This window comes from Marmota flaviventris, chromosome 18 (genome assembly GCF_047511675.1).
Source record: "Marmota flaviventris isolate mMarFla1 chromosome 18, mMarFla1.hap1, whole genome shotgun sequence".
NCBI lineage: Eukaryota > Metazoa > Chordata > Mammalia > Rodentia > Sciuridae > Marmota > Marmota flaviventris.
The window spans coordinates 51,337,062-51,360,719 of NC_092515.1; the positions used below are offsets into that span (position 1 = coordinate 51,337,062).

Below are 23,658 nucleotides of genomic sequence, written 5' to 3' on the forward strand. Positions count from 1 at the left end.
ATCTCAGTGCTTGTCATCTCACAGCAAGATTAATAGAAGGCTAAAGGCCAGGCTGCCCATCAGTATTGCCCCTGGCTTTCCCAGAGCAAGTAATAAGCCCACAGCTTCTTTGGCAGCCTGAGCCTAACAGTCAAAGTAAGTGTGATTTTTAAAGGAAAGCCCCAGGGAAAAGGATACGAATTCCAAAGGCAAAAATTGAGATTGGTTTATGATTTACAAGGAGGTGGAGTTCTCAGTCATAGTACAGTCATAGTCTATCTCACATTGTCCCCTTCACTGGAGAGTAGGTGAGGGGAAATAAGGAAAGTTGAGAGGTGTTAAGCATGCTTTGACTTCTCTCAGAAAGCCCCACCAAAGTACACAAATGTGCTTGTATTAGGCTGCCACAACAAAATCCCTCAGACTGGGTGGCTTCAACAGTAACAGTTTATTTCTCACAGTTCTGGAAGCTGGGAAATCCAAGATTGAGGTAGTGTTCATTCTGAGGCCCCTTCTCTTGGCTAGTAGGTGGCTGCCATCTTACATGTGCTCACATGACCACTTCTTTTTTGGTAGGGAAGGAGGGCTGGCACTGATGATTTTATAAGGATAGTAATCATCTGAGATCAGAGGCCCCACCTTTATAATCTCACTTTATGTCTTTATAAACCCCCTCTCCAAATCCAGTCACATTGGGAATTAGAGCTTCAGCATATGAATTCGGAGTTGAGGGGGCAATTCAGTCCATACAGTGATGACAGTGAAACCTAGGAGCCCATGTGTATGAAGCACTGTGTGCCCCATTGTGGGGGGCAGGTGATAGGGAAGATTCCCTTTGATGGCCATTGGATACCCCTCATCTCACTTCCTCATGGCTGTCCTTTGAGCTAGGAGGTCTTGCCCCATTTAACAGATCAGAAAATAGAGATTCCTTCAGGTTACATCACTTTCCTGAGGTTTCACAGCTATACCTGGATAGAAAACCCAGGTTCATTTCTCTCAGAGGCTTCCCCACTACCATAAATGGTTTTCCCTGCCAAAAGGGGGACATAGAAGAAATTTCATACTTGGTCATCTTCATGGCAGTTTTAATTGCCACTCTAGATTCTCCAGAGCCTATCTGCTCAGATGACAGAGCCAGTACTGCTTATGGTGTTCCAGTGAGGGGTTGTGTTTTATCATGATGACAGGCCTCCCAGAGGCTAAAAATGCAAAGGGATGGATATCCGGCTCACCTTTGGTAGTGTGATGTTGTGACCAGTATCTAATGGCAAAGGTTATGAGCCTATTGTACACAAGGCCACACAATTTTCAGTTAAGGTTGTAGAATGGCTGCTTTGGGTTTTGTGGCCTCTCACTCTCAAGGGACATAGTCATTGATCAGTCCTATGAAAAGGTTGGTAAGACCCTGGGTTGTCCTCTCATGGAGAGTCTGGCATGAGGGAGAAAGGCCAACAGGCACTCTGATTAGCATGGGTACTTGCTCTTCTGAGGGTGCCACCAGGCACTGTGGACACAGGGCCCCCTCCTCTTGCACTCCTAGCTGGAGATGATACCCTGTGTGGTCAAGTTTCTGCTATTTCTAAGCTTTGAATTACATCTCTAGCCATATCACCTAAATACATGCAGTCTTGTCTGAATTTTGAGTCTGCAGAGATTGATGCCCTTTGAGGAGCCCCAGGGAGATTTAGGGGATCAGAGATTCTGAATGATGCCTTTATGCCTGCTAGAGGTTGGGGGCAGTATTCCTGAAGCCCTGGGATCAAAGTTTGAACTGTCCTATTTGACCTGGCTTTTTGGAGTCTGCTAAATCTATAAGGGAAGACACTGTTACTCAGTGACTCAAGACAAGTTTTGGAGTTTATGTCAGAATTCCACTCAGCTCTGCTAGTTATCGGCAGTGGAACCCTGAGCAAATTTCTTAATCTAGTGGTCAGAGGCTGGCAGCCAAGGGCTGTCCTGCCCACACACTATTTGATTTGGCCTGGATGACATTATTTTAAATTGAGAAATTTCACAGTGAAATTAGAAGCCTGGCTTTCCTTAAGCAATTGGGAGCTGTGGCTGTGGGACCCACACTCTTACACAGCAGATCAGTGGGAACCAGCCCCTGCCCCATGTTGGCTAGTTCTCCAGAACCTGCCATGCCTCCCTTGGCCTCACTCATGGCTGGCCCCTGTGAGTGTTCATGTTTGTGAACTCTGGTTTAACTGCTCTGGGCCTCAGTTTTCTCATCTTAAAAAATGTACTTTGAAAACATTGGACTAAAAGAAGCCAGTCAGTCACAAAAGGCCACAAGTTCTGTGATTCCTTTTATATAAGATTCCAGAAGAAGCAGATCTATAGAGACAGAAAGCAGATTGTAGTTGCCAAGAGCTGAGGGGAAGAGGTGGGGAAATGAGGAGTGACAGACAGCTAAGGGATTCAAGGTTTCTTGAGGGAATGGTTAAAAAAAAAAGAAGTCGTCCTTAAATTGGTTGTGGTGATGGTTACACAACTTTGTAAATATACTAAAAACCACTGAATTGTACTCTTCAAAAGAGGAGGTTTGTGAATCTGTCTCAGTTTCTGAAGGTAAGAAGGTCAGTGGGGCATTGATACAGGGTGAGGAAAGCACTCATGGTCCTCGCTCTCATCAGCGAGATAGAGGTGGACCCCCTGCTTCATCTCTGGCTCCTGTGTCTCTGCTGGTTGCATCCGGTAGATGCTGCGTAGGTTTGGTCAGCAGAGTCTCAGTCCCTCCTCAGAGGCACATGTTCACTTTTCCCCTTCCTCTATTTGGAGACTCATGAGCCAATGGAAACCAATTACTGCAACACTTAGCAAAGCAAATGGAGATGTTTCCCCAGAGTCTCTTTGGGAAATCACTGCCTGATGTCATCTGAATACATATAATCACATTGAAATATGTCACGTAGAGGCTAAGACCCATGATTGGACTTGCCAAAGCGGGGGAAGGGGGAAAGCAGCCCCAAGGCCATGCTGAAAGTTTATTAACACAGGAATAAATGTCAACTCTGGGTCTTTATCTCAGAAACAAATAAATCCAATACCATAAATTCATATACCATAAATCTTCTAAAATGTACAATTCAGTGGGTTTTAGTATATTCACAAAGTTGTGCAATCATCACAATCAGTTTAAGGATATGTTTACCATTCCCTCAAAGAAACCCTGTACCCCTTAGCTGTCTGTCTCTCCTCATTTTTTTCATCCTCCTTGGAGCCTCTGGAAAATCAGGTGCTCAGTCAACATTTGTTGAATGAACACAATCTTGGGTGGTTATATAGATCACACAGTTTGTCTGCCTCGTTCTGACTTGGCCCCAGTACAGTTATTTGAACATGTGCAATGCAGAGCACCTGATGTGCATTGTCTAGTTTAATCTCTTTTTAAAAACTGTGAAGTCCTTATGATTAATAATCCTCCTTAGGAGTAAGAATATCTCCTCTGAACAAGGAGAATCGGAGGCAATGGCTAAAACCTCTGCCACCTAGAACAGAGTTTGGGGCATGTGGGCATCACCAAATGAAATAAGATTAGAGTTCCATGAAATCATTAATGTAAGGTGCTTGGCACTTAGTGGGCATCCAGCAGGTGGTAGCACTGATGTTTGTTGGGGAGGTAGTGTAGCATAGCAGGTAAGATTTCAGAACTTAGGCTCTGAAAAACTTAGAGGTGTTTAGTGGTTGCTCAGAGCCTCTATTTGCTACTGGTCAGAGGTGTTGCTGGTTAATTGATTTGTGTATATATGTGTGTGGAGGGGTACTAGGGATTGAACCCAGGGTGCTGTACCACTGAGCTATATCCCTAGTCCTTTTTTATTTTATTTATTTATTTTTAGACAGGTTCTCTCTAAGTTGCCCAGGCTGGCCTTGAACTTGCAGTCCTACTGCCTCACCTTCCTGAGTCACTGGGGTTACAGGCATGTACCACCACACCCAGCTTGGATAATTGGTTTTTTTAGACCCACCGTCCACAAGTTCTATAACCTTGTATAGGTTTCTTTTTTTTTTTTTAATTTTTTATTGTTGGTTGTTCAAAACATTACAAATTTCTTGACATATCATATTCCACACTTTGATTCAAGTGGGTTATGAACTCCCACCTTCACCCCATACACAGATTGCAGAATCACATCAGTTACACATCCATTGATTTACATATTGCCATACTAGTGTCTGTTGTGCTCCGCTGCCTTTCCCATCCTCCACCCTCCCCCCTCCCCACCTCTCCCCTCCCCTCCTCTCTCTCTACCCCCTCCACTGTATAACCCTGAGGGTCTCCTTCCATTTCCATGCAATTTCCCTTCTCTCTCCCTTTCCCTCCCACCTCTCATCCCTGTTAAATGTTAATCATCTTCTCCTGCTCTTCGTCCCTACTCTGATCTCAGTTACTCTCCTTATATCAAAGAAGACATTTGGCATTTGTTTTTTAGGGATTGGCTAGCTTCACTTAGCATAATCTACTGTAATGCCATCCATTTCCCTGCAAATTCTATGATTTTGTCATTTTTTAATGCAGAGTAATACTCCATTGTGTATAAATGCCACATTTTTTTTATCCATTCGTCTATTGAAGGGCATCTAGGTTGGTTCCACAGTCTTGCTATTGTGAATTGTGCTGCTATGAACATCGATGTAGCAGTGTCCCTGTAGCATGCTCTTTTTAGGTCTTTAGGGAATAGACCAAGAAGGGGAATAGCTGGGTCAAATGGTGGCTCCATTCCCAGCTTTCCAAGAAATCTCCATACTGCTTTCCAAATTGGCTGCACCAATCTGCAGTCCCACCAGCAATGTACAAGTGTACCCTTTTCCCCACATCCTCGCCAGCACTTGTTGTTGTTTGACTTCATAATGGCTGCCAATCTTACTGGAGTGAGATGGTATCTTAGGGTGGTTTTGATTTGCATTTCTCTGACAGCTAGAGATGGTGAGCATTTTTTCATGTACTTGTTGATTGACTGTATGTCCTCCTCTGAGAAGTGTCTGTTCAGGTCCTTGGCCCATTTGTTGATTGGGTTGTTTGTTCTATTATTGTCTAATTTTTTGAGTTCTTTGTATACTCTGGATATTAGGGCTCTATCTGAAGTGTGAGGAGTAAATATTTGTTCCCAGGGTGTAGGCTCCCTATTTACCTCTCTTATTGTTTCTTTTGCTGAGAAAAAACTTTTTAGTTTGAGTAAGTCCCATTTGTTGATTCTAGTTATTAACTTTTGTGCTATGGGTGTCCTATTGAGGAATTTGGAGCCCGAACCCACCGAATGTAGATCGTAGCCAACTTTTTCTTCTATCAGACGGCATGTCTCTGATTTGATATCAAGCTCCTTGATCCATTTTGAATTCACTTTTGTGCATGGCGAGAGAAAGGGATTTAGTTTCATTTTGTTGCATATGGATTTCCAGTTTTCCCAGCACCATTTGTTGAAGATGCTATCCTTCCTCCATTGCATGCTTTTAGCCCCTTTATCAAATATAAGATAGTTGTAGTTTTGTGGATTGGTTTCTGTGTCCTCTATTCTGTACCATTGGTCCACCTGCCTGTTTTGGTACCAGTACCATGCTGTTTTTGTTACTATTGCTCTGTAGTATAGTTTGAAGTCTGGTATCGCTATACCGCCTGATTCACACTTCCTGCTTAGCATTGTTTTTGCTATTCTGGGTCTTTTATTTTTCCATATGAATTTCATGATTGCTTTCTCTATTTCTACAAGAAATGCCGTTGGGATTTTGATTGGCATTGCATTAAACCTATAGAGAACTTTTGGTAATATCGCCATTTTGATGATGTTAGTTCTGCCTATCCATGAACAGGGTATATTTTTCCATCTTCTAAGATCTTCTTCTATTTCTCTCTTTAGGGTTCTGTAGTTTTCATTGTATAAGTCTTTTACCTCTTTTGTTAGGTTGATTCCCAAGTATTTTATTTTTTTTGAAGATATTGTGAATGGAGTGGTTGTCCTCATTTCCATTTCAGAGGATTTGTCGCTGATATACAGGAATGCCTTTGATTTATGCGTGTTGATTTTATATCCTGCCACTTTGCTGAATTCATTTATTAGCTCTAATAGTTTCTTTGTAGAGCCTTTTGGGTCTGCTAGGTATAGAATCATATCATCTGCAAATAGTGATAATTTAAGTTCTTCTTTTCCTATTTTTATGCCTTTAATTTCTTTCGTCTGTCTAATTGCTCTGGCCAGTGTTTCGAGAACTATGTTGAACGGAAGTGGAGAGAGAGGGCATCCCTGTCTTGTTCCAGATTTTAGAGGGAATGCCTTCAGTTTTTCTCCATTCAGAATGATGCTAGCCTGAGGCTTAGCATAGATTGCTTTTACAATATTGAGGTATGTTCCTGTTATCCCTAGTTTTTCTAGAGTTTTGAACATAAAGCGATGCTGTACTTTGTCGAATGCTTTTTCCGCATCTATCGAGATGATCATATGGTTCTTATTTTTAAGTCTATTGATGTGGTGAATAACATTTATTGATTTCCGTATATTGAACCAGCCTTGCATCCCAGGGATGAATCCTACTTGATCATGGTGCACAATTTTTTTGATATGTTTTTGTATCCGATTCGCCAGAATTTTATTGAGGATTTTTGCATCTAGGTTCATTAGAGATATTGGTCTGTAGTTTTCTTTCTTTGAAGTGTCTTTGTCTGGTTTAGGTATCAGGGTGATGTTGGCCTCATAGAATGAATTTGGAAGTTCTCCCTCTTTTTCTATTTCCTGAAGTAGCTTGAAAAGTATTGGTATTAGTTCTTCTTTAAAGGTTTTGTAAAATTCTGCTGTATACCCATCCGGTCCTGGGCTTTTCTTAGTTGGTAGTCTTTTTATGGTTTCTTCTATTTCCTCAATTGATATTGGTCTGTTTAGGTTTTCTATATCCTCCTGACTCAATCTGGGCAGATCATATGACTTAAGAAATTTATCTATGCCTTCACTATCTTCTAATTTATTGGAGTATAAGGATTCAAAATAGTTTTTGATTATCTTCTGTATTTCTGAAGTGTCTGTTGTGATATTGCCTTTTTCATCCCGTATGCTAGTAATTTGAGTTCTCTCTCTTCTTCTCTTCGCTAGCATCGCTAAGGGTCTGTCGATTTTGTTTATTTTTTCAAAGAACCAACTTTTAGTTTTGTCAATTTTTTCAATTGTTTCTTTTGTTTCGATTTCATTAATTTCAGCTCTGATTTTAATTATTTCTTGCCTTCTACTTCTTTTGCTGTTGTTTTGCTCTTCTTTTTCAAGGATTTTGAGATGAAGTATGAGATCATTTATTTGTTGGTTTTTTCTTTTTTTAAGGAATGAACTCCAAGCAATGAATTTTCCTCTTAGAACTGCTTTCAATGTGTCCCATAGATTCCGATATGTTGTGTCTGTGTTTTCATTTATCTCTAAGAATTTTTTAATTTCCTCCTTGATGTCTTCTATAACCCATTGATCATTCAGTAACCTATTGTTCATTCTCCAAGTGATGTATGCTTTTTCCTTCCTTCTTTTATCGTTGATTTTCAGTTTCATTCCATTATGATCAGATAAGATGCATGGTATTATCTCTACTCCTTTATATTGTCTAAGAGTTGCCCTGTGACATAATATATGATCTATTTTTGAGAAGGATCCATGTGCTGCTGAGAAAAAAGTATAACTGCTTGATGTTGGGTGGTATACTCTATATATGTCAATTAAGTCTAGGTTATTAATTGTGTTATTGAGTTCTATAGTTTCCTTATTCAACTTTTGTTTGGAAGATCTGTCCAGTGGCGAGAGAGGTGTGTTGAAGTCTCCCATGATTATGGTATGGTGGTCTATTAGACTCTTGAACTTGAGAAGAGTTTGTTTGACGAACATAGCTGCACCATTGTTTGGGGCATAAATATTTATGATTGTTATGTCTTGTTGGTGTATGGTTCCCTTAAGCAGTATGTAGTGTCCCTCTTTATCCCTTTTGATTAACTTTGGCTTGAAATCTATTTTATTTGATATGAGTATGGACACTCCTGCTTGTTTCCGAAGTCCATATGAGTGATATGATTTTTCCCAACCGTTCACCTTCAGCCTATGTATGTCTTTTCCTATCAAATGCGTCTCCTGTAGGCAGCATATTGTTGGGTCTTGTTTTGTGATCCATTCTACTAGCCTGTGTCTCTTAATTGGTGAGTTTAAGCCATTAACATTTAGGGTTATTATTGAGATATGGGTTGTTCTTCCAGCCATATTTGTTTATTTCTGTTACTAAACATGGTTTGTTTTCCTCTTTGATTATTTTCCCCCCCTTTACTGTCCTACCTCCCACTGTTGGTTTTCATTGTTATTTTCCATTTCCTCTTCCTGTAATGTTTTGCCGAGGATGTTTTAAAGAGATGGTTTTCTAGCTGCAAATTCTTTAAACTTTTGTTTATCGTGGAAGGTTTTAATTTCATCTTCCATCCTGAAGCTTAATTTCGCTGGATACACAATTCTTGGTTGGAACCCATTTTCTTTCAGTGTTTGAAATATGTTATTCCAGGATCTTCTAGCTTTCAGAGTCTGTGTTGAAAGATCAGCTGTTATCCTGATTGGCTTACCCCTAAATGTAATCTGCTTCCTTTCTCTTGTAGCTTTTAAAATTCTCTCCTTATTCTGTATGTTGGGCATCTTCATTATAATGTGTCTAGGTGTGGATCTCTTATGATTTTGCACATTCGGCGTCCTGTAGGCTTCTAGGATTTGGGCTTCTGTCTCATTCTTCAAGTCTGGGAAGTTTTCTCGTATTATTTCATTGAATAGACTGCTCATTCCTTTGGTTTGGAGCTCTGTACCTTCCTGTATCCCAATGACTCTTAAGTTTGGTCTCTTAATGTTATCCCATATTTCTTGGATGTTCTGCTCATGGTTTCTTAACAGTCTTGCTGAGCTGTCTATGTTCTTTTCCAGTTGAAATACTTTGTCTTCATTGTCTGATGTTCTATCTTCTAAGTGTTCTACTCTGCTGGTAGTATTCTCCATTGAGTTTTTAAGTTGGTTTATTGCTTCCTGCATTTCTAGGATTTCTGTTTGTTTGTTTTTTATAACCTCTATCTCCCTGTATAGTTGATCCTTTGCTTCCTGGATTTGTTTGCGTAATTCATTGTTGAAGTGATCTTTCATTGTCTGATTTTGCTGTCTAATGTCTTCCTTGATACTCCAGATCATCTGAAGCATGTATATCCTGAATTCTTTATCTGACATTCCATCTGCTGCAGCTGTTACCTCTTCTAAAGTTGCGTTGACCTGCATTGCTTGTGGTCCTTTCTTTCCTTGTCTTTTCATACTGCTTGCGTATCTTTCCTGCAGGCGCGGGCGGCGGCTCTGCTCTCTCCTTATTCCGATTGGGGTGTCGTGGCTACCACGCCGGCAGGTCACTGGGCCTGTTCTGGGCGCTGGCGGCGGCTCTGTTCTGCCCCTACTCCAATTGGGGTGACGAGTGTACCACGCCGGCAGGCCACCGGGCCTGATCCGCCGGTCGGTTGCAGGTTTGCCTACCCTGCAGGCGCGGGCGGCGGCTCTACTCTGCCCCTACTCCAAATGGGGTGACGTGTCTGTCGTACCGGCAGGCCACTGGGCCTGTCCCGCTGGTCGGTCGCAGATCTGCCCACCTTTCGGGCACGGGTGGCGGCTCTGCTCTGCCCCTACTCCAATTGGGGTGTCGTGACTACCCCGCCTGCAGGTCGCTGGGCCTGTTCCTGGCACGGGCGGCGACTCTGCTCTGCCCCTACTCCAATTAGGGTGGTGTGTGTACCACGCCGGCAGGCTCCTGGGCCTGATCCGCCAGTCTGTCGCAGGTCTGCCTACCTTGGAGGCGCGGGCGGCGGATCTGCCCTGCCCCTCCTACCACGCCTGCGGACCCCTGGGCCTGATCTGCAGGTTGGTCACAGGTCTGCTCACCCTGCGGGCACGGGTGGCGGTTCCGCTCCGCCCCCACTCCAATTGGGGTCACGTGGCCACCACACCGGCAGGGCCTGATCCGGGCGTGGGAGAAGGATCTGCTCTGCCCCTACTCCAGTTGGTGTGACGTGTGTACCACACTGGCAGGCCACTGGGCCTGACCCGCCAGTCTGTGACAGGTCTGTTTACCTTGCAAGCGTGGGCGGCGGCTCTGCCCTGCCCCTCCTAGCACGCCCATGTACCACTGGGTCGCGGGTCTGCCCACCTTGCGGGTGCGGGTGGCGGCTCCGCTCCGCTCCCTCTCCAATTGGAGTCACACGGTCACCCTTGTATAGGTTTCTTAGCTTCTCTGTTCCTCGGTTTCCCTCAGCTATGAAATGGGTATAATACTACCTAACTGGATGACTTGTTTAAAATTTAAATTAGAAAGTGCATATGAAACATCCAACACATTGCCTGGCATATGGTAAGTGTTCAGCCATGGTTACTCATTTTCTGCCTCTGCAGGAAATGGCCAGCTCTGGAACTCCATTTGAAAATATCTGAAGTAAGCTCATCCATACGCACTGTGTGTGGAGGAGTGCTCTGAACACTGAACAGCAGGGGACATATATGGAATGAGTGACACGTCCCCTGAGGGCTTTGGTTCCCCACGAGGGAATTGCCATTGTAATTGGGTGTGTTCAGTTTGCAGCTGCAGTGGCTTCAGAAGGTATCAGGGAGAAATGGTGATACAGTTGAAAGGACATAGGGTTTGTAGATGTCAAGCGTTCAGACCCTTAGTGACTTGGAAAGGGACTTGGTTTCTCTGAGGTTGTTTCATATCTGGAACATGAAAATAGCTCTGGAAGGGAGCTGTCCTGAGGAATAACTAACCCCTGAAATATTTAGCATAGAATGAGTGCTTAGGAACTGGTCCACCCTTGTGTAGCCTGTCACTGTCCCCGTGCTGTTACAGAAGCCAAGGAATCCTGTGCAGGGCTGTGACTGTGTTGCTCGGACCATGGCCCCAGGTTTTCTCTTGACTGATCACAGTCCAGATGCATCCTGCCCTGTCCCAGGTACCTTCTCTCAAGGAGATGGAGTTAGTGTGGCAGTCTTGGTGACATCACAGGTGGTGTTGAGAGCTTGCTGCTGTCCTGTATTGGGGTTCCTGTCTTCTGAGGGAATAGGTGTTTCTGCCAGATCTTGGAGCTGTTGCAAATGGAGACCCTGACCTCTAGAAAGCACCTCACCACTAGAGGCCTGCCTCAGCAACACTTTTGTGGGGAAATTGGAAGAAGCAAATTCTCTTCTTTGGTGTACAGAGTGGTAAAATATGTGACCTTTGTGTCGTGAAGGACCTCAGGGTCTCCCAGTCCTGAGTTTCTGGGACAGATGCAGACTTCAAAAAGAGCTCCTCCTCAGATCTCCCACCTCTGCGCCCAAGCAGTGGATGAAAGAAAAGACAACATGGAGTCTTTGAAGAGTCCCTAGGCCTGGAGCTGGGGGTGCCTGTGTTAAACTTCACTGCTCTGCTTCCCCTGCAGTGTTTTTCTTCTCTCTGCATGGCCGCTGTGAAGCCAGGCCACAGTCTGGCAAGAAGGCAGTCGTGGAGCACCCTGCCAGGAGGCCACGCATACCTCTGCCCCCAGCAGGTGCTCCTCAGGTCTCATCCCAGCATATGCGTCTTTCCCCAGCCACTGGCCATAGCTGTGGTGAGCTGGGCCCTTCTTAGTGTGCTTTTGGGGTCCCAGGAAGGTGCCCTTTGCTCCTGCTAACTTGCATGATAAGACTGGGGGCTCAGCCCTATCCAAATCCTATACTGATGAACCCATTAGGATATCCCAATGCCACTAATGTGACATTGTGGGACTTTGCCCACATTTGCCCTATAGCTTGTGCCATCCATTAGCTCTGTTGGCCTTCACAGAGTCAATCTACTGTCAGGTATTTGCTGATTCCCCACCCGCTGTATACATGGCACTAGACAGGGACAGGGCTAGAACAGGTACAGATAAGTGTGGCACAGTTCTCAAGGACTCCGTCGAAGTGTTGTGGAGATAGAGGAATTTAATGGGTGACATCTGCCAGCACATTGCTGGGCACAGAATGAAGGGTCAAAAAGAAGAGAAGTGCTCACTTCTTGGGGGAGTTAGGGAAAGCAGGGGGCTGCACCTGAGCTGGTCTTTGCAGGCTGAGTGGAGTAGGGAAGGGAATGGAAGTTGGTCCCAGAAGATGGGCAGATAGGAAATAAAGGTGGGCCTGGCTGGAGAGCTCACCTCATCTTGTTTTGATTGCCCCCTATGTCAGCTAAGAAGAGTGGGCTTGATTCGTGGGATAGATTCTTCCTGCTTGTGCCCCAGGGAATGACCCCAAGGCAGGCCTGGTGCTCTCTGGGATGGTGATACTGATAAGAACATCTCTCATAGTTTCCCCTGTCGAAAGAACCATTGTTTATATGATGTTTATTTTCCTGAAAATCAAAAATATTCTGTGCTGGCCAGACTTAGATCGTGTACGCCTAGTATCCTAGCAACTCAGAAGGCTGAGGTAGGAGGATTGCAAGTTCAAGGCCAGCCTCTGCAAACTATCAAGACCCTGTCTCAAAAGTTTAAAAAGTATTGAGGATGTATCTCAGTGGGAAATGTCTCTGAGTTCCATCCCCAGTACCACAAGAAAAAAAAAAATCTACCTTAAATGCAGGAATGCAAACATTAGAGACTTGGGATGCTCGTGGCTGTGGGGCTTGAATGAGCTGCCATTTTTGTAGTGGCCTGCGGTGCCAGAATTATCTTGATAATGTTTGGGCAGAGGAGGCCTCAAGGCTGGTGTCCCACAGGGAGAAAGGTGCTCCTGGGCTTACAAAGGGTGCTGAGCCCAAATATCCCCACTTCCCATCTGCTGCCTTCTGGAGGCCTGTCACTCTTGTAGGTGTCCCCGTGACACCAAAGCCACATTCCTTCTTCCTACATCCGAGCACTCTGGGCCATTGTTGTCTTCAGAGCACCCTGAGCACCATTCAGATCCACTGCCTGCCATGGCAGGAACTCCTGAAGTTCACATCCATCCCCTGCTCACCACTCTGTGGCTTCTCACTGCCACCAGAGTTGACATGCTAGTTCTTTGTCAAGCATTCAGGGTCCTGCGCTGCTTAAGGAACTACTTCTCCATGCCTGCCACTTACTTCTCCTCTACCTGTGGCCTCCGCTTGTACCAAACCAAATGCCTATCCCTCTTGCCCCCAGCCTTGCTTCAACCTCATCCTGAATGGCCCCAGAACAAACACCTACTCATCCTTCAGAACCCTCCCAGTGCTGACCCTCGTGAGACCACACTACATTCTCTCCTGCAGATTCCAGCCGCTCTCCTTCTGGCCTGCCTCACTTCCCTGCACTCTGCTGAGCAGGTTTGCACCATAGTTCTGGAGAATTCTTCTGGGTCCTCTCTTTCCCCAGCAAGAACTCCTCAAGGGCAGGAAATGCATCTCATATGTGGCCCCAGTTGCTCTGTGAATGTTTGTAACCTGAAAGGGGAGACAGGAGAGGACTGGTTCCAGGGATGCCTGTGCTGCAGGGAGGCTGGGCTTCCTCTTAGATCTTTGCTGGTGCCTGGAGGGTGTCCTCACTCCCACTCTGGGTGCTGCTGTGACTTGTGCCACACAGAAACAGGGCCTGGCTTCCCAGGTGGGCTGTCTGGACAGGAGTGCAGGGGCGTAGCTTCTCACAGCATTGCTGTGATGTAGCCCCCTGTCCTGGATTCTTCAAGAACAAGGACACACAGGTTCTGAATTGTTGTAGAATTTAGGACACTGTTTTTTGTCAAAAACATTTAAAACTCAAGCTAGAAACAAGTTATTCCCTTTTCTCCAACTATATTTGCAAATTCTTTGGGCAGTATAAAAGTTCAAGTTCAGTGTCTCCGGATTTAAAAAAGCATTCAGCTGTTGCATTGGCCGGGAATCGAACCCGGGCCTCCCGCGTGGCAGGCGAGAATTCTACCACTGAACCACCAATGCTCCTGCTGTCAACAGCTGTGAGGCACCTCCCTTTAACTCCCTTCAACCTCCTTGAGTATATGCTGAGTCACACACAGACTGAGACCAGTCTCTGGTGCTGCCACATCAGCACAGCTGTAAGAACAGAAAGCATAGGCTTCAAAGCAAGAGGGAGCAGGAACCAGGGTGTGCGTGAAGTTGACCTGTTGTCAGCCTCCAGACAGAAGCTAGAGCTCTAGCAAAAGCACGCTGAGATTCTGGGTGGCTCTCCCCTCTGATGGTCGGGTCTTCCCATTCCCTCCCCTCCTGTGTTGAGCCATTTTACTGCTCTCAGGTTTCACACCATCTTCCTGCTGGTGACTGGCCAGGGCTGAGGGCAGCACTGTGGGTGTCCCTCTCCAGCTGGATACATGGAAATGGCTCCTGCAGCTTCTCTGGAGAGCCCAGAGGCTCTGCCTGGGCTCACTGGGTAGGGACATGTGAGCCCAGATTCATAGGCGCCTTTGGGCTGCTGCAGGCCTGCTATGCTTGAGGAGCCTGGCTTTTCTCACAGTATCTCTGTGTGAGGAAACTGGCCAGGAAGAGCAAAAAAGAAACACTGCACTGCATTGGCCGGGAATCGAACCCGGGCCTCCCGCGTGGCAGGCGAGAATTCTACCACTGAACCACCAATGCTCCAGCTGTTCTCTGGGACATCTGCAGAGGCCTCCTCACTGGGCTGTCTGTAACACTCAGAAGCTCTGGCAAATCACTGGCCCTCATGGGGCTGGTTTGTCAAGTTTGGGTGACCAGACAGGTTTATGTGGATCCATTCTTGCCAGTCATAAGGAGTTACCCTGCTTCTTCAGAAGTTGGGACCTGTGAACTAGTGTTCAGCTTCCATTCAAGGTTATCCTTGGCTCACGGATAACCCTTAGCCCCAGAAACATCAGAGCAGGAGACACCTCACAGGTTATGTGTGCAACTCATTCCTGAAGCACCTCTGCTCCACCATCCAGCAGCCCAGGACCTGGCACACAGAAGGTGTTGCATATGACTTGCTGGATTAAATCTTTAAACCCTTGTCCAGTCTGTCTGTGAAAAGCCTTGTTGCAGGAGTGGTCACTGTCCCACAAAATAGCATACATGTGTTTGAACAGCTCTAATTTCTAGGAAGTTCCTGGCTTAGAGCTGGAACCACAGAAATAGATCTACCTTTTGGACAAAATTCTTTAAGGTAACTAGAGATTCTCATTTATGCAACAGGCAGGCAGTGTACCCACTGAGCCTGTAATGCAAAGCAACCAGAGAAGGAGTCTGAGCAGTTACTTTTTAAAGTTCCTGATGTCTGGCTGCCCTCTGCCCTCTACTAGTTGCTCCTCACACTACCCCCACCCACCACACACACCTCCCAAGCATCTGCAGGCTTCTTAAGACAGATGCTTAAGGCTTCTCCCCAAAACCCAAAGGAAACTTTCCCTTTACCATGATGTGAAATCCATTCTCGCTAATTGGATGTGCTAGACCCACCCAGCCAGCCCTCTGGTATGTCCCTCTGCTCTTTTGTCCACTGAGGTTGTTTAGCTGCCTGCCCCTCACCACCTTTGCTCACACAGTTCCTTCTGTTTCCACCTCCTTCAAGATGGGCTCAAATCCCACTTCTAGGACAATTGTTCTGACCTCTTGAGCCGTGGCTCCCATGTTAGCATCTGGTGTCTCATACATGATTATCCCATGTGAGTCTTCCCACTGCAGAGGTACTGTGAGCTTCTGAAGGACACAGGCTTGGCCTTCATGTTCCTGGGACTCTGAGGACAGAGACATCAGCTCTTCTCCACATATCTTGAGAGGCATCCCCTGTTCCCCTGCAGACACACGCTCCTACCTGCTCTTCCTCCCCATCAGCAGCCCAACCCAGTTCCACACCTTAAAGGCACCATCTGTCCTTCCTCCCCTTCCCTATATTACAGAGGCTACTAATGCTTTTCTGTTTAATTCTAGAAACAATCCTATGCTCTCTCTCTTGCTGCCCTGACCATATTCCAGACCCTGTTTATCCTGAGAGATGCACTGTTCTGAAAGGTCTCCTACTGTTAAACCAACCCCAGCCCATCTTCTCCTAACTGCAGCCAGTGGTAGCTAATGAAAGCCTAGGTCGAGGATGGCACGCCTTTGCAGGAAAGCTGCTAGGGGTCCTCTTTTCCTTACCTGTCTCCTTCCATCCCCCCAGGCACCTCATCCTCCTCTGTCATCTTGTACCTTCTCAGCACTCCCAGCCTTTGTTCAGGCTCCCTCTGTGCTCGAGATGCCCCTGGTAAGGTTTGGATGTCGTGTGTCCCCCGAAAAGTCCATGTATTAGGAGGAGTGTAGAGAGGTGGACACTTTTAGAGGTGGGGCCTAGTGGGAGATCCCTAAGACAATGGGGGCACTAGCCCTCCAAGTGATTAAAGGTGCTGTCCCACTACTCCTTGGTCGTTCTCACCAGAGGGTAGTTCAAGGATGAGCCTGGCTCTGCCCAGCTCTGACTTCCTCTGTGAAGATGTGATCCCTTCCTCCCAAATGTGTTCCTACTGTTGCCATTCATGAGGTGACACATCCAAAGAGGGCCTTCACTAGAACTAAGCTGATGCAGATGCCATCCCTTTGAGCCTCCTGAACTGTGAGCATTTTTCTTTATAAGTAGCCTGCCTTGGTTATTTTGTTATAGCAATGAAAAACTAATAAGCCTGCCTTCCTCTCTTTAACTTCAATATACCTGTTAATGTTTTTAAAATGGGACTCAAATGGGACCTCCCTGTCAGCCCTCCTTGACACCCAAGGAGAGTTAGCCCATTGCATGTTCTTGCTTCTCTGGTAGTATGCACATCACTTTGCCGCAACTACTTGTTTGTACCTGGATCTTGCCCATTAGATTGAGGCCTGATTCCCCAGCACCATCTTTGGTGTAATGGCACTGATGCAGGGGACTTCTTGGACGTATGACTATGAAGTTGAACAAGTATTCAGTCAACATGGTTGATCAACTGATAGTGCATTATATTTTTGGTCCCAAGGAGACATTGATTTGCGTTCTCTCAGGTTCCTGGAAGCGAGACAGTGCTGCTGTTCCTCATTCCTTTGTACTCAAAGGGAAACAGAATAGGGAAACAGCCCGCAGCAGAACTGAGAGGATGTGACCTGACAGCTGACTCCCAATTCCTCTTTCTAAACAGGTCATCTCCCTTCCTTGTCCCAGCCCAGAGTCCACCACAGCAGGTAGCCTGGTCCCACCAATCCCACAGCCCCGTCTCCTCTCTCTCCAGGCTGGTGCGGGAGTTCGTGGCCCAGAACAACACCGTTCAAATCAAGCATGTGATCCAGACCCTGTCTCAGGAGTTTGCCCTGTCCCAGCACCCTCACAGCCGGAAAGGGGGCCTCATTGGCCTGGCTGCCTGCTCCATCGCCCTGGGCAAGGTAGGCCTTCCCTGAGGGACATACACCAGTGATGGCCTTCCCACTGAGACGCAGACAGCTTTCTTCCCAAGACCAGCGGGGCACTTCGTGCTTCAGACCAGCAAGGCTGCTTTGTGACCTTGTAGCCATGTCCCTGGGCATGGCGCCACTCCTGAGAGGCTGGCTTGGGAAGGGTCTTTGAGCCTATCCCTTGCGCAGAGGCTAAGCATCTCCAGACTGCAGGCATGTCAGCTGGCACCGCAGGCACAGGACCTGGGGCCTGTCCCTTTCTGAACTGTCTTCTCTTCCTCCTGCCCCATCACAGGACTCAGGGCTCTACCTGAAGGAGCTGATCGAGCCTGTGCTGACGTGCTTTAACGACGCAGACAGCAGGCTGCGCTACTATGCCTGCGAGGCTCTCTACAACATCGTCAAGGTGGCCCGTGGCGCTGTGCTGCCCCACTTCAATGTGCTCTTTGATGGGCTGAGTAAGGTAACCACTCCTCTTCCTCCATCACCTGCCTTACTTACCTTCAGGGACCTTGGTACTTGGGGCCCTCTTCCCAAATGCAAGCAGAGCAGACTAGCATGTTGCGAGGGACACACTCAGTGGCCTCAAATTTTTTTAATGGGCTTATGTTTACAGCCCTTTTCATTTTTCTGTTTATTCATTTTTATTGTACTGTACGAAAGTATCAGTGTTGAACATGCAGGAGGAGAAAAGCTGGTTGAGAAGCACACCACCCCCACCTCCCCGACCCCCCACCTCCCACCCCAGCAGAAGGTGAGAAGGGGGACCCCGACATCCAGGCTGGACTTCCCCTGCGAGGAGGCCATGATTATCTGGCTCACAAGTGCTCTAGAAAGAGCTGTCCTACTGCTCTCCTGGGGGCCTCCTTCAGCCCTCCCCAGAGCCCAGAGTGACTGCCGCCCTGCTGCCCTGCGGAATGGATGCCACAGGCACATCTCAGTACCAGCATCACAGCCACCCCACTCCCAGCTCCAGGAGTGAAGTGGGGCCTGGCATTTTAAGATGGGGAAGGCTTGGGACAGCCTTCCAACCAAAAGTGACCTTCTGGGCCAGACACAGCAGGGCCCGGGAGAGGGGATCTGGTGCCCCTGTTCCTCAGCCACGTTCTGTTTTGTCACCCCTCCCCCTCCCCCAGATGTACTCGAAGAGAGAGGTGCCCACAGGTGTAAGCTGCACCACAGCCTTGGCTGTGGCTTTGCAGTGGCTCCTTGGCTTCCATTTGACTGACCATTGCCTCTGTTTCTCTTCCATTTCTGTGCCTCATAGTTGGCTGCTGACCCAGACCCCAATGTGAAAAGTGGATCTGAGCTCCTAGACCGACTTTTGAAGGTATCTGTACTTTGTCTCCGCTTTTAGTTTTGGAATCCATTCCTTCTATCTGTCTGTACAGCTTAGAAATTCTGTCACTGGGAGTGTTCTTTCTAAACTTAAAACATTTTTTAAATGTACATACAGTGAAGCTTACCGGTCAGTGTGCACTTCTAGGACATGTGTATAGAGTCCTGTCACCCCCACAATTTAAATACAGAACTGTGACTTTCTCCTGAATGTCCCCTTGTTTTATTGCCCCCACTCAGAGCAAAGGAGTTCACATTCCACACCACCCTTCCCAGACAATGGGGGCTGGTATTGAATCCATACTACAGGGAGCAGGGTTTTGCCATTCATTTAGTTCTCTTGACCTTGATTCCTACTGTTAGTGTCCTTGTTTTGCTGTCCTTTGCACCTCTCTTACCTAGCTCAGGCTCTGTCATTTCCTTCATGGTTCCCTGACCCCTGGAGCCAGCCCAGGGCCAGTAAGGCCTTGTCTGTGGCTCTCAACAGCTCATGATGCTTTGATCCACAGGACATTGTGACTGAGAGCAACAAGTTCGACCTGGTGGGCTTCATCCCTTTGCTGCGGGAGAGGATTTACTCAAACAACCAGTACGCCCGGCAGTTCATCATCTCCTGGGTAAAGCTGGGCCCTGGCACACTTCCTCCAGCCACAGAGAGCCTCTGGTGGAGTCACTTCAGATCTTTGTCACACAATTGTCTGTGCCTTTGGCTACAAGAAGCCTCTTTATGATCCCTCTAATAGCCACAGGCACCTGATAATCCAATAATACTTTATCCAGCTTACCCCAAAGCCCAACTTATGTGCCCCCAAAGGGATATAGTTCATTCCTTGTCCTGGAAAACACCCAGACTTCTGAAGCCAGTAGTGCTGCCTTCAGCTGTCACACCTTGTCCAGCCTTGTCTGTCCTTCCCCATTCATTCCCTTCTTCCCAGGCATCTGAATCTTCTTGGGGTCCAACTGCCATTCCCCTGCGCATTAAACAAAAAGATCACTCTCCTGTGAACATCTAGCAGGGCCCTGACTCGCCACCTCTGCAGGATCTCCTTACTGCCCAGGTCCCAGGGCCATGGCAAGGAGGAGAAGAGGTGCTCATCCTGAGCCAACTCTTCCTTCTCCTTCTTCCCTTGGTCAGATCCTGGTTCTGGAGTCTGTGCCAGACATTAACCTGCTTGATTACCTGCCAGAGATCCTGGATGGACTCTTCCAGATTCTGGGTGACAATGGCAAGGAGATTCGGAAAATGTGAGTGGAGGGCAGGGCAGGCAACAGCCTGCTGGACCCCTGAGGGTGCCCATGGACCCCACACCCTACTGACAGCAGCAGGAGAGCCCAAAACTTGCCCTTTTCTTCCTTTGTGTGTGCTTCCCTCACCTCCAAACAGTGTCTGTCCAACAAGGGTGGTGAACCCAGAGCAGAAACAGGCCCTGGTTGAGTCTCTTCCAGCCCCAGCTGACACACGCTATTTTCTTCCTCCTTTCTCACGGGTAGGTGTGAGGTGGTCCTTGGAGAATTCTTGAAAGAAATTAAGAAAAATCCTTCCAGTGTTAAGTTTGCTGAGATGGCCAACATATTGGTGATCCACTGCCAGACCACAGGTGAGTGCAAGAAGTTCCTACGGTCACCACCACCTCTTCAGAAGCCCCTTCTCTCACTTCTCAACTTCAGTGAGCAGGTACGAAGGAGCCCTGGTAAGACAGGTAACCAGTGTAACACTGGACCCCAGGAGCATTGGAGTGGTAGGTCTTTATAAGGGAGAGATCCAGGTTTCTTATTGATCTAGAAGTCATGTCATTTGGTCTGGGCTGGCATGTAAGATTTGGAGACCTTCTTGCTTTCAGGCTTGGCCTCCTCAGGGAGAACTAGAATGCTTAGAGGTCAGGATTGTGAATCCATTAGATTCATTTGGGCATCAAACCTTAATTGGTAAAAAAAAAAAAAACAGTTGCTGGTTATTGGTCATCAAGTCAGCTGGATGGTTTTTCTCCCCTCCGCCAGGCCTGATGGTGCACCTAGAGTCAGCTTAAGGTTGGTTGGAGCTGGGTGGTCTGGGATGGCCTCACTCATCTCAGGGGTTTAGCTAGCTATCAGCTGGGACAGTGGGGGCATTTGGTCAGGTTGTCTCATCCAGCAGGCTAGGCCAGGTGTGTTCATATGGTCTCAGTAGGGTTCCAGGAGGGGCAGAAGTGGGCAAGGTCTCTTGAGGCCTAACTTGAACCAGTCACACCTCCACTGCCATCATATGCTCTTGGCCAGAGTAGCAAGGCCAGTCCAGATGAAGGGTAGGGAGATAGATGAACTGTACTTCTTGCTGAGAGGAGATACAAACTTGCATTACAGAGAGGCAGGAAAGGAAGGGGAGAGAACCCTGGCTACTTTGACAGGCTAGGCTCAGGATTGTCACTCCCCCAACCTTCTATACAGGTGGGCCTTTAGAAGGTGGGGCACATGCGTTAGGAAATATTGGCAAGAACAGAGGCAGTGAAGCCCCTGCATTCCCCTGTCCCATCCTGCACTTGGGGTGGGAGGGAGCCGCCCAGCTCTTTGTGCTGACCCTTTTGGAACCCACCGATTCCCTTTTCAGATGACCTCATCCAGCTAACAGCCATGTGCTGGATGCGGGAGTTCATCCAGCTGGCCGGCCGGGTAATGCTGCCCTACTCCTCTGGGATCCTGACTGCTGTCTTACCCTGCCTGGCCTACGATGACCGCAAAAAAAGTATCCTTCACCCTGGAGAGAAGAAATGCCGATAGCCCCAAAGGAGACTGTGAAGTGCAGGGTCCCTCGAGTGGGGAAGAAGATAGATCCCTTAGGAGTCATCACATCTCCAGATAGTCCCTAGCTTCTAGGGAGCAAGAGATAGAGCTGCATGTGGATTAAGAAAGCCAGGCACGCAGAGTTAGTGCTGGCTATTTCCAGTCCTCTCCTGGTCACTTAGAGATCTAGACCAGCTCTCCTGTTGCTGCACTGGAGGTGGGGGAAATCCTGTTAGTGGGAGAGCCACCAGGGTGGGATGGTATGAGAAAAAAAGATGAGCATCTCACAAGGGCACTGGTGTAGCAAGGAGAACAGGAACTTAGGTCACACTGCTGGTCTGCTCTCTGACACAGTCCTGACACAGTCTCTGGGGAGCACTGAGCCCCTGAATAGGAAGACCAGTGGCCTCGAGTTGAAGGAGGACTCCTGCATGTGGCTGCTCCTTACATCAGTGGACACAGGCATTAAGGAGGTGGCCAATGTGTGCAACCAGAGCCTGATGAAGCTGGTCACTCCCGAGGACGATGAGCCAGATGAGCCGAAGTCAGCAGTACAAAGGCAGACAGAACCCAACCCTGAGGACTCCCTGGCAAAGCAGGAGGGGACATCCAGTGGTGAGTGGACTGCTCCCCACCCCTCACCTTCCATGGAGGGCTCTGGAGACAACGTGCAGAGGTCCTGGGTCTTGCCTTGTGACTTCGCTTACATTTGTTAACTCCTTTAACTCTGATAACAGCCCAATGAAGTAGAACTGTTACTATCTCCATTCCTCAGGCTCTGGCAGCTCGTAAGTGGTGGAATTGGAGTAGGAGCCCATGCTCTTCACCCTTACTGCCTCAAAGACCATTGCATCTTGCATTTTATCTTTTTCTGGGTTTAGCCAAAGCGAGTTGTTGATGTTTTTGGAGCATGGCAGGAGTACCAGGCTACCCAGTGTATTTGATTCTTGGCCATCGACAGCCAGCCGTTCAGCTGCCTCTACCACATGAGTCATTCTCCGGGAAGGAGTGTCAAGAGAACTGGTTTATTCAGTGCTTGGGAATTCTGCCCAAGTCAATGCCTTTAAAAAATACATTACTCTTGTCAGACTCTTCCAGCATTGTTTTCTTGTTTATCCATAACATAAAACCATTTTCATGCTGATTGGGGTCTGGAGTTTGACTCTAAGTGTAATCTATCACTCTGCCATCTTCGTATCTCGGACTCTGCCCTCACTGAGCAGTCACAGTCAACTTTTGGGTGATTTCTTCCCTTGCAGAATCAGGCAGAGAGTAAGTTGCTACACACCCTACTCAAGTCTTTAAGGTAACAAGGCCTGGAACCTGGCCTAGGAGCCAAAGAGCTACTAAAGCATTTTCTCCCATTGTCTTTCATGGGCTTCTCTTAAACATCTGAACTTATCTTGAACATCTGAGCCGAGTGTGAGACACATATGCTGCTGGGGTTTGGCTGGTAGAATAGAGCAACATTTCTTGCTGGACCTGTCTCCAGTGTCAAGTTACAACTCTGCCACACTGTTGTGAACCAGAGCTGCAAAACAGCTGGAAGCAGAGCAATAAGCAGCTGGAGCATTGGTGGTTCAGTGGTAGAATTCTCGCCTGCCACGCGGGAGGCCCGGGTTCGATTCCCGGCCAATGCAACTTCTTTATTAACCCTTTTAAGTAGTTTTTCTAAGCATTCTTCAAACAGCTGCCTGCTCAGGAAAACATTACCCTAAACCACAATACATTCTAGCTCTGGGTTTTACTTCCCCTTAAACAGCATTCAGCAGATGAAAAGTACACTTCATAGTAGTTACCAGGAATGGCAACAGCAAATTTGACAGCTTCTCATCCACCCTTAGCCTTGCTCAGCTCATAACTAGTCACCCATCTTTTACCAAGATGAGCAGGAGAAAGTCCCAGCAAGCCAAGAGACAGTGATGGGCAAGCTCATCCCAGCCTCCCCTACTTAGTTTTCCCTTTTCTTTTCTCACTCGTTGGGCCCTTCTCCACCTGGCTGCAACAGGATCCTCCTGCCTGGTCTTCCTCTTTTAGTGTTTGTCTTCCAAGCTCAGTCTGTGCTGATGCAGCCACAGCAAGTGCTCTTCAGACAAGCCCCCCCACCCCCCGCACACACACACACACAGGTGACTAGTTATGAGCTGAGCAGGGGTAAGGGTGAATGAGAAGCTGTCAAATTTGCCGTTGCCATTCCTGGGAACTACTATAAAGTATGCTTTTCACAACCTCCAGTCTCTTCCTCCTTCCCTAACC

General features: G+C 47.4%; 1 protein-coding gene and 3 non-coding genes across 6 annotated transcripts in view; 2 read left to right on the top strand and 2 right to left on the bottom strand.

Moving 5' to 3' along the window:
* Vac14 (VAC14 component of PIKFYVE complex) overlaps positions 1 to 23,658 on the top strand; it is a 108,812-nt gene that overhangs the window by 3,731 nt on the left and 81,423 nt on the right. For all 3 annotated transcript variants that reach the window (XM_027933036.3, XM_027933035.3, XM_027933037.3), the window contains exons 2-9: positions 17,148 to 17,298; positions 17,603 to 17,770; positions 18,575 to 18,637; positions 19,155 to 19,262; positions 19,781 to 19,890; positions 20,137 to 20,243; positions 21,230 to 21,364; positions 21,865 to 22,017. In XM_027933036.3, the coding sequence (XP_027788837.1) occupies positions 17,148 to 17,298; positions 17,603 to 17,770; positions 18,575 to 18,637; positions 19,155 to 19,262; positions 19,781 to 19,890; positions 20,137 to 20,243; positions 21,230 to 21,364; positions 21,865 to 22,017 (995 nt within the window). The remainder of the gene's footprint in view (positions 1 to 17,147; positions 17,299 to 17,602; positions 17,771 to 18,574; positions 18,638 to 19,154; positions 19,263 to 19,780; positions 19,891 to 20,136; positions 20,244 to 21,229; positions 21,365 to 21,864; positions 22,018 to 23,658) is intronic.
* Trnag-gcc (transfer RNA glycine (anticodon GCC)) lies at positions 13,817 to 13,887 on the bottom strand. The gene has a single exon. It is a non-coding gene; the product is annotated as a tRNA-Gly (tRNA).
* On the bottom strand, positions 14,471 to 14,541 carry Trnag-gcc (transfer RNA glycine (anticodon GCC)). Its single transcript has one exon. It is a non-coding gene; the product is annotated as a tRNA-Gly (tRNA).
* Trnag-gcc (transfer RNA glycine (anticodon GCC)) lies at positions 22,972 to 23,042 on the top strand. Its single transcript has one exon. It is a non-coding gene; the product is annotated as a tRNA-Gly (tRNA).